Source organism: Apium graveolens, chromosome 6, assembly GCF_009905375.1.
Source record: "Apium graveolens cultivar Ventura chromosome 6, ASM990537v1, whole genome shotgun sequence".
Taxonomy (NCBI): domain Eukaryota; kingdom Viridiplantae; phylum Streptophyta; class Magnoliopsida; order Apiales; family Apiaceae; genus Apium; species Apium graveolens.
Window position 1 is genome coordinate 286,795,802 of NC_133652.1, and position 10,604 is coordinate 286,806,405.

Consider the following 10,604-nt stretch of genomic DNA (forward strand, 5'->3'; position numbering starts at 1 on the left):
TTGTGTTCGATTAATAAACAAATCGAGCTGAGGCGATTTGAAATGAGTGAAACTATAATTTTGTTCACCGCTATATTCATTTTGTGCCCTAATTTTATCATAAAAAGTTTTATTTTTTATTTTTTATAGTATGAACTAGAGGTGTACGCGGTTTATATCAGATAAGTTTTGTGGTAAAAATCGAACTAAACCGCGATAAGTGATTTTAGAAAATTTCATGTGATTGCGAATTTGCGATTAATATGGTTCCATTTCCGAATTAACCACTTACTATAAAAATATTAAGAATCACAAAAAAATATATCAAAACATCTAAAAAATTAAGTTTAAGTTACTTGATAAGTTAACATTCAAAAATAATAAAATTCAAAGTCCGCTGCTATTGAGTAATACGTATTCTAAATTAAAGTTGAAACTCTTGTATGCTTGTCTACCCGATCATGTAGTTAATAACAAAATATTAGTAGTAATGAACCATACAAATGAGTTTGAACCTTAAGTCATTAAACTAACGAATTAGGTTTAAAGTAATAACAAAATGAGTGTTAATCTATTAATCTTATAATATTAAATAATAAACATTTAAAAAGAATAAACATGTCTACTTATTATTTTATATACTATATAATATATTTTATTATAAATATATTTTGCTATTACAGTTACGATTTTGTGATTTTTAAAAATTTAAAATCACATCCAAATTTTAAATAAACAATTATTAAAATGTAATTTAATTACGAGCGGTGTGATCGGTTAATACGGTTTGTACACCCGGCATAAACTTGAAAATATGACATTTAGAAATTAATTTATTATTACCAAATTGGACAAAACAATTTGAACAGCCAGCAGCAGCCCAACAATGCATACTTCCTCTTCTCTCCTTCAACAAACCCCTCCCAACCAATCAACCCCCGCCACGTCACCACCAAACCTTCAACTCTCTTATAAAACCCCTCCCTTATCTTCCCCTTTTCTCCATTCCTAGGGTTTGAGCTCAACCTCTACACGCACAAAACCCCCCAAAATGGCCTCAACAACAGCTCAAATCCCCGGATTCACTCTCACAAAGCCTCGCAAAACAGTCTTCTTCGGCCAAACCAACAAGCTCTCCAGCACCATCACTTTCTTAAACCCGAAACCCTCGTACCCTAAATTACAAAATAATGTCTCCAGGAGAAACTTCTCGGTCCGTGCCGAGAAAGTTGTGGGGATTGATCTCGGGACAACCAATTCTGCCGTGGGAGCAATGGAAGGGGGGAAGCCGGTGATTGTGACTAATGTGGAAGGGCAGAGGACTACGCCGTCTGTCGTCGCGTATACGAAGAATGGGGATCGGTTGGTTGGACAGATTGCGAAGAGGCAGGCGGTTGTCAATCCGGAGAATACGTTTTTCTCGGTTAAGAGGTTTATTGGGAGGAAAATGTCGGAGGTCAATTCGGAGTCCAAGCAAGTTAGTTATAATTTGGTTAGAGATGAGAATGGGAATGTTAAGCTTGATTGTCCCGCCATTGGGAAGCAGTTTGCTGCTGAGGAGATTTCCGCGCAGGTAGTTCGATACGTTGTTTGTTTGTATTGATATGATTAGATATTTAGTGAGTTTGTATGTAGTTGTGAGAAATGAATTGATCAGTTTTGATGCTAATTTGTGTTATAGTAGTTTAATTGAATTGTTAGAAGGTGATCATTAGTTTGTTGAGTTGGGAGAAGAATATCGAGTTTGAGTGTTTTGTTAAATATTTAGATGATGTTTGGATGGTATTTTGGGTGTTAGGATTTGATTTATGATATGAATTTAGAGGAAATAGGTATAGTTTTCGTCTAGTGCTGATAAGGATGATGATTAATACTAAAATGCTGTGGTTGTATAAATATTGAATATTTTTCTTGTTGTTATGACAATAACCAAAGGTTGTTGATTATTAGGTTTGGAGAAAATAATCAAGTTTGCTTATTTTTTTAACTATGGAAATGATGATTTGATAGTACTTTGACTGACTGTAAAGATTTGATTTTGATATGAATTTAGATCAAATAGTTATGGTTTTCATGTGTCTAGGATGAGGGTGATGATTAATTCTGAACTGCTTTGGTTGTACATAATCTATTATCTGTTTTACTCGTAAATTTTAGTGCTGGTTTATTTAACAACCTGTTAGTTGAAGTGCTGTTAACGGTAATAAATCATATCATTTCTCTGAGTTGGGAGAAGAATATGGTGTTTGCCTATTTTGTTAACTATCTATATGATGTTTTGATTATACTTTGGTATAAAGATCTGATTTTGATATTAATTTGGAGAAGTAGGTATTTTTTTCTTGTATATATGTTAAAGCTGTTCCATGTTGGTAGGAAATTAACCAAAGTTTCTTAATTTGGCTTAGGTTTTGAGAAAGCTTGTGGATGATGCTTCTAAGTTTTTGAATGATAAGGTCACTAAAGCCGTTGTGACAGTTCCTGCTTACTTTAATGATTCCCAAAGAACAGCAACAAAGGATGCTGGTCGCATCGCTGGCCTTGAAGTTCTTCGTATCATCAATGAACCTACTGCTGCCTCATTAGCATATGGTTTTGAAAGGAAGAACAATGAGACAATTCTTGTTTTTGACCTCGGAGGAGGCACCTTTGATGTCTCAGGTACTAATAATAATACGTATATTCGTAGCTTTTCGCCTAATCTAATGCAATTAATTCTAGTTCTAGGCACTTCTTTCTTTCCAGGTTCATATTTGCATTCCTTGCAAACAAATATGCAGAACTGCGGTGTTGTTACCAGTATTTTTAGATTTTATAACTTAATTCAACCTTTAATGCACTGCAAAATATCCACATATTTGTATTGGAGAGTGATCTGCGCAAAAAATTGTCGATGGACACTATGTTTCCGAGAATGTTCATTGCTCAGTCTAATTACTGATTTTTTTGTTTAAAATTTCTCGTGAGACGCCTTCAATGATTTCTCTGAGGGATAATCGGCAATCATTAAGCCAACAAGCTTGTGTTTCATTCCCTTCCAAGTAACCTTCCTGCTAGTGTCTGTTGGTATCCTATGAAACTTCTTAATGGGCTATGAATTCATACATGCAGTTTCCATGAGAAACTGTGATGTATTTGGCAGCTTGTTAATATATACCACTAAAGGTGGTATATATATACCATGGTTAATTGCTGCATTTTTCTACAATTAACAAGAACCTTATTATCCAACTTGCTCGGGTGCCTTTATCTTCGTCTTGAATCTTGCCACAGTATATTTTTGAAATTGATTTAAACTCTTGCGCTCCCCATCGGGGAACAATTGTTACAACATGGAACACAGTTATCAAATTCTAGCTTATCAAAATGGAGTCAAATTTAGATGCTTAGTAAAATAAACTATGATTACCAAAATGATTGTAATTATGAGGTGTATTATGTAATAAGGTACACCAAATTAAATTTATTGGTCGATTGTTAGTTCTTTTCTCTTATCCATCACTAGTACACTCTTATTCCGTTTACTAGGTATACTTGTTTCTGAATTTCATTATATTGCAGCTATTGATTGGATTTCTTTCTCAACCCTTTATTGCAGTCCTAGAAGTTGGTGATGGAGTTTTTGAAGTGCTTTCTACATCCGGAGATACACATTTAGGTGGGGATGACTTTGATAAGGTAAACAGGATATATCTTTGTTTTTGCTATCTTGTATCTTTTCAATTTGCTGAATTTCTTACATTTTTTATGCATCTTGCAGAGGGTTGTAGATTGGCTGGCTTCATCTTTTAAAAATGATGAGGGTATTGATCTCTTGAAGGACAAACAAGCCCTTCAGCGTCTGACTGAGACAGCAGAGAAGGCCAAGATGGAGCTTTCATCTTTAACCCAGGCCAATATTAGGTACTTCTAGACCGTTTACAGTTTAACAATACCGACTGTTCTCTGCAGCTATCTTAGTTGTGCTTTATTAACTATTTACGTTTTCCCGTAGTCTGCCGTTTATCACAGCCACCTCAGATGGTCCTAAACACATAGAGACCACCCTCACACGGGCGAAATTCGAAGAGTTATGCTCGGATCTACTTGACAGGTACAATGAACTCTTAAAAGTAAAACCGAGGTTCTAGCTAAATGAACAAGGATCCTCATATATTATCCTTGGTTTCGTCGCTATTCTGAATAAATTAATTTCTTTAGGCTTAAAACCCCTGTTCAAAATTCTCTGAGGGATGCCAAGCTCTCTTTTAGTGATATTGATGAAGTGATTCTTGTTGGTGGGTCAACTCGTATCCCAGCTGTTCAGGGAGTTGTAAAATCTTTGACAGGAAAGGAACCTAATGTCACTGTCAATCCTGATGAAGTTGTTGCCCTTGGAGCTGCAGTTCAGGTATATTTACTCTCCTTGTTCTTGCTATGGTCATTACAATTCAATTTGCTGTCTTCTTGAAGACTAAAATTAAGTCGGGTGTTGTATGTAGATCAAATTGTTTTAATTTTAGTTGCAGCTGTGTGTGTGTCAGCTGACAATTTAAGATCTTTTCCACTTTAGGCCGGTGTTTTGGCTGGAGATGTTAGTGATATTGTTCTTTTGGATGTAACGCCTCTATCTATTGGGTTAGAAACTCTTGGCGGAGTTATGACAAAGATTATCCCCCGAAACACAACTTTACCCACTTCGAAATCTGAGGTATTCTCAACGGCTGCTGAAGGACAGACAAGCGTGGAAATTAATGTTCTTCAAGGTGAGAGGGAGTTTGTGAGGGACAATAAGTCTCTTGGAAGCTTCCGGCTTGATGGAATTCCTCCTGCCCCACGTGGGGTTCCTCAGATCGAAGTAAAATTTGACATTGATGCAAATGGTATTCTTTCTGTCACTGCTCTTGACAAGGGTTCTGGCAAGAAGCAAGATATTACCATAACTGGTGCCAGCACATTGCCTAGTGACGAGGTATGTTTTCGTGAACACTTAAATAATGTACTTGTTTCTTCATTAATTTGCTATTTGTATGGCATTGCCTCCTTATGCACTTGCTTGGATGAGTTTCACTCCGTATCTCAAGAAAAGTGTACCTCTTCTTTGGTTACCACTGGGATTTTTAAATAAATAAATCTTGCAATTCTAGGTTATACGCACTTCATACATCATGTTGCTGTCTTTATATTTCGTTACCACATTTAAAGTTTTCCACTTTTTATCCAGACTCACATTTTTATGAAGGCAGCTACTTCCCATCTTGTATGGATGAATTTTACTCCCAAGTTTTGAGAGACACCTACTACTTATTTGGTTAAAACTTAAAAAGTAGATTCTAAATGTAAATATACATGTTTCTTATTAAGAGTTTTATAAATATAATGTGATCAAAACTGAAAAGAAATCATTGCAATGCTACAGGTAGAGAGAATGGTTTCAGAAGCGGAGCGGTTTGCAAAGGAAGACAAGGAAAAGAGAGATGCTATCGATACAAAGAATCAAGCTGATTCTGTTGTTTACCAGACCGAGAAGCAGTTGAAGGAACTGGGAGACAAGGTCCCTGCACCTGTGAAGGAGAAGGTTGAGGCTAAACTTGGGGAGCTAAAGGAAGCAATAGCTGGGGGTTCGACCGAGACAATAAAGGAAGCCATGACTACACTGAATCAGGAAGTTATGCAACTTGGACAGTCACTCTACAACCAGCCAGGTGCAGCACCTGGTGCAGGTCCAACACCTGATGGTGCTGATGGTCCTTCAGAATCAACAGGAAACAACGGTCCTGAAGGAGATGTTATCGATGCAGATTTTACAGATAGCAAGTAAGAGACGACATCATACAATAGATTTTTTACACCTTTTTTGATTTGATATTATGATTGGGCTTGATTATTGGTTCAATAGTCCTTCAGTGTGGAACAAATTTTTAGATTACAATAGGTCCAAAGGATCCAGACCCAGTGTCCTAATGGATGGTGTAACATCTTCAATCAGTGAACACCTGCTGCTACTATATTTTTGTAATTCTTCCCATAAAATAACAATATATTCCTTGACTGTCTGTCCAAACAAATATATTGCAAGAAAAAGCCTTGCTATATCTGCTGAAGGTTGTTTATAAGTTGTAGATTCACAGTTTATGAAAATGGTTTTATTAAATGTAAAACTACTGATGTCTAAAGGTTGAGCGTGCTCACCTTTTGTAAGAGGTCCAATAGAGATCAGAAATTGTTGAAGAAACATGATCTTTCTTTTTTCCCTTTGAGTCCGTCGGAAAAGAAAGCAATGGTTAATATATTCGAGATAATTACGTATTTACAAAGTACCGTGTTAATTCATCCTATTTCATCATATCCAGATTGTGATATGGTTCTGAAGGCTAAACCGGCAATAAGATTTCATTCTTGAACAAAAATCATAGGAAATGTTTGATGCTTCTAGATCCTATTTGATCAGCGTTGCAGTGTAATTAGTTTAATTATTGGGTTAATACCTTTTGCCTAAATAATCTTAAACTTCTATATAAAAGAAAAATTAGTTCGACTCTGACCTGGAAGAGGTATCTGAGATGCAAAAACTCAGGTTAAAATAATTTCATATATTTTAGGTGTTCATAAGAAGAATATCAGTGCATCCATCCCTAAACACGAAGAACCTTTTAATGATCTTAGACAGTGATAATAATCAAACCTGGAAGACATTATTTGCAGAATCGCTTCATGTAGTATCGAATCAAGAACTTTGCTAGAACATCATTCTCTTTAGCCTTACTCTTGGAGGTCAAGGTTGCGAGTATTTGTGGAGGTCCCAGACCTGAGCATTTCAGTTACTCTTTAATGGCTGCTCAAATTAATGCATCGCATCAACCGTTTGCTCTCTGTGCTAGTTTTCATAACTTGTTGATATTCTCTCACCCTGTTCTGTGTAAACTTATCCTTCAATATGCTGCTACTCAGAAGTTACAATCCAAAAAGACTAAATACTAAAACAAAAGGCCTTTAGATATAGATGATTGAGGTGCTATGCAAAGTAGATTTACAAATCTCAACTAGGCAGATCCTGTGATCTAGTATGTTACAAAATTACAGTTTTTAGGAGTTCAGTGGTACAAAACTACTTATTATTTCCCTCTGCTGCTAGAGAGCACTGTCCCATTGCTTGATTCCAATGAAGCCTTGGCTAGGGCTTCGCGAATGTGGACTTATAGGATGAGTATCATTTCTTGCTTCCCCATAACCACCAACATGATCGTCGTATATATATTTGTTACTATTCATATTTCCTCGGTGTTGTCTGTTCATAGAGTAGTAGTGGTTTTGCACGTTATCCATATGGTACCTTGATGTTTCAGCCCTCCCTATTGATCTAACTTTACTGAACCTCTCTGGGACAAAACCACTTCTTTGAGCATCTACAGGAGGTTTTGCTGGTTGTAAATAACTTGTTTGATTGTACTGCTGGTGATGGTGGTGTGGGTGTGAAATTTGTGATGCCATTGGCGTGTGCTTATAGTGATGGTGGTGGTTTTGGGGAGTTTGTTGAGAATTAACTACATTTTGGCTGAGAGTGGACATGTTGCTAATGCTCGGAGAACTATGGACTCTAGTCATTAGAGGTCTAGGATTTGACACTGGTCGGATATTTTCATTAGTGTAACTGTCAGGTGACCTCGGGGAAGAGCAAGGGGAGGCAATACTGAATGATGGGTAACTTGTCATCAATGGTGTGGGCTTTAAAGGCGGAGTTGTGCTACGAACGATGCCATTTATGGCATCAATATAGCGTTGCTCGAGTGCCTGTGGCTCCATGCTGCGATTTTCAATAATGGTTGGACAGGCAGGGAACAGGAATGCTCGAAGCCTTGGCGTTCCACCTGTAGAATGGCGGTCACATTCTTCAAACATGTGGCGTATATCTTCATCAGATTTCACAGAAACCAAAGCATCAAGTTCTTCGGGGAAGAGTTGGTACTTGAGTATCATGTCACCTTCAACTAAGTTGCTGAGCTTCTTCATAAGTTCTGAAGCAGAATGGAACAAGGGCATGAGTTATAAGTCTGTTACAAAATATGTAACCAATTTTACTGGATGCCATTCTTAGTTTTACAAGTAAAAATGTGCAATTCATGATGAGAACTATATAGACTCAAAACTGCTTATTAACCTATTCTCTTACCTTAAGATTCAACCAATGATGCAAATGCAATACCAAAGATGTAAATCTCCAAATTAATCTATAAGCAGAAATGATTGTATCAGCATCATATTCACATTGTCCTGACAATCTTCACTTGCATATTCATGTTATTCGATAAAAATGCATTACATCTCATTTACGATCTTTTCTTAAGATGCATCTCTGTGACATGTAGATGATTCACATATATAAGAGAGAATGGAGGATACCAGAAAAGGTACTGTCATGGGAGACAGAGATGACACGAGTCTCGCCACCAACGTATTTGAGATGATTATCGAAAGGCCTAGGCAAAATCTTGCCACCATAGCTGCACAAAAACTTCACCTTATGCTTGGGAGATCCAGGTCCTGATTCCCCTGCTATCTTCCTCAGTTTCTCCTCCGCACGTATACCATTCATAGACATAATCCTCTACGAATAGCAGCGCGAAAATGTAATATCTTTGTTATGTTTGTGGTCTGTAAAGAGAAGAAAGGTTAGATGTTGATGACAATGAAGGTTGTAATATGTTGAAAATGGTGATGTAAAAATTGGAGTTACATGCACCACTGGTTGTTCATGCAAGCCTGATTTGTTGGGGTGGGGAATGAACGAGGATCATAATCTTGAAGACTATACTGAAATTGACTCCACCAATTTTTTAGAAGTCGACATGACTATGTACATGGTCCTCCTTTTTTTGGTAAACTGAGGATTTCTATGTATTTCAAAATATAGTATAACTGGAGTTCAAAGACATGACTTGTCTCGATCACAATGTGCAAAAGAGTGCAAGTACGAAAAAATGCCTAGAATTCGGTTCGTACTTTTGTTCTCTTTAATCTTTTATGTACCAGACGTGAAATGAAAAAATTGTAAAGCTAAATATTCCTACTTATATCAGACATAAGGCGTACAATCTTCGTACATAAATTACGGGTTAAATATCAAAATGGTCACTCAACTAAACGTCATATATCAGTTTAATCATCAAAGTTATCAGGGTATCATTTGAATCACTAAAATCATAATAAATATCATACACATACCTCAAAATATGTGCTCGGTAATTAAAATTTATTTTATGGAGTTCTATATAATTTTCTTGAATTCTATTGCAACCAAATGAAAATTTATGAATTCTAGTATTTTCTATAATATAATAAGATTTTTTAAAATTTATCTACTGTTTATTTTTAATTTTGTAGTCATTTGCTTTTTCTAAATAAAAATAATTAGTAGATAAATTTTTAAAAATCTCAAAAAATCATCTAAAATACTATGAATTCATAACTTTTCATTTGGTTGTAATAACATTTTAAAAAAAATGTTTAGAACTCCATAAAATAAATTTTAATTATCGAGCACATATTTTGAGGTATCTGTTTGATATTTATTATTACTTTAGTGATCCAAATGATATCCCGTTAAATTTGATGATTAAACTGATATATGACCTTCAATTGAGTGACCACTTTCATATTTAACCCCATAAATTACCAAAAATACTATATTTTCTATATTTGTCTGTAATTTTACCATCTTTTCAAAAAAATTGCAAAAATTCGGTTTGCAACAAAAATCAACCATATATGCAATTTCTCTGAAAAAATAATGATTTTTTTAATTGCAATTGAGGTTACATCGATTTGCATTTGAAATTGTCTCTGGTTGCAGCGGGGAGCAAATCTCGGATCGGTTCGGTTTTTAAATAAAACCAGAACCGAAACCGAAAGTCTTCGGCTTTTAAAATTAAAAACCGCAACCGATTTATCGGATCGGCTTCAGTCTTAAAAATTTTGAATCGGTTTATATCGGTTCGATTTCGGTTATAAAACCGGTTAAAAAATGTATTGAATAATAAAAAAACAAAATCAAATAAATTAGTAGTTCTATAATCCAAACTTATCGTCCAAGTCAAAAACATACATAATCCATTAAAATAACAAATTTCAAAAAGATTAAATAAACAATTCATAAAAGTGGGAAACTAAAAATAGATGGAAAAACTGGATGAGGTCCCAGGCTTCCGGCAAGAAGTTTCTGGTCTTGGAGGCAATTGAAGGTTAGAAAATTAAGGTTTTGAGGGTAGGGCTGTCAAAAAAATTTAAAAAATTTGATATTCGTCCGAAAAATTCGTATTCGTATTTGAAATAAAACGGATATTATCCGTATCCGATATAAAGCGGATATTATCCGTATTCGAATTCGACAGTTACGGATACTAATACGAATATAGGCATATTCGTATCATATTCGTATCCGATAATATCTGCATCAAAATAAATATATTTTATATTTAAATATTTAAATAATATAAAAATATATTATATTAAATTTATAGTGTGCTTATGTGTATATATACATATATCTTTATATATATATATAAACATATATACGGATATATTATGTTTATAAAATTTTATAGACATGTAGAAAAAATTATTTGGATTCAACAATTTAAAGATAGCGA

At 35.1% G+C, this 10,604-nt stretch overlaps 2 protein-coding genes across 2 annotated transcripts; one reads left to right on the forward strand and one right to left on the reverse strand.

Moving 5' to 3' along the window:
• Nucleotides 1–968: 968 nt before the first annotated feature.
• LOC141668077 (stromal 70 kDa heat shock-related protein, chloroplastic-like) lies at nucleotides 969–6,009 on the forward strand. The gene is made up of 8 exons (XM_074474767.1): nucleotides 969–1,552; nucleotides 2,388–2,640; nucleotides 3,578–3,657; nucleotides 3,740–3,882; nucleotides 3,974–4,072; nucleotides 4,180–4,369; nucleotides 4,532–4,930; nucleotides 5,378–6,009. Exons 1-8 carry the CDS (start codon nucleotides 1,031–1,033, stop codon nucleotides 5,777–5,779), a joined length of 2,088 nt encoding a protein of 695 aa, XP_074330868.1. The 5' UTR covers nucleotides 969–1,030; the 3' UTR covers nucleotides 5,780–6,009.
• Nucleotides 6,010–6,524: 515 nt separating this feature from the next.
• LOC141667659 (uncharacterized) lies at nucleotides 6,525–8,727 on the reverse strand. Its single transcript, XM_074474222.1, has 2 exons — nucleotides 8,359–8,727; nucleotides 6,525–7,973 (listed from the first exon to the last, which is right to left on the reverse strand). Exons 1-2 carry the CDS (start codon nucleotides 8,555–8,557, stop codon nucleotides 7,090–7,092), a joined length of 1,083 nt encoding a protein of 360 aa, XP_074330323.1. The 5' UTR covers nucleotides 8,558–8,727; the 3' UTR covers nucleotides 6,525–7,089.
• Nucleotides 8,728–10,604: the final 1,877 nt, after the last annotated feature.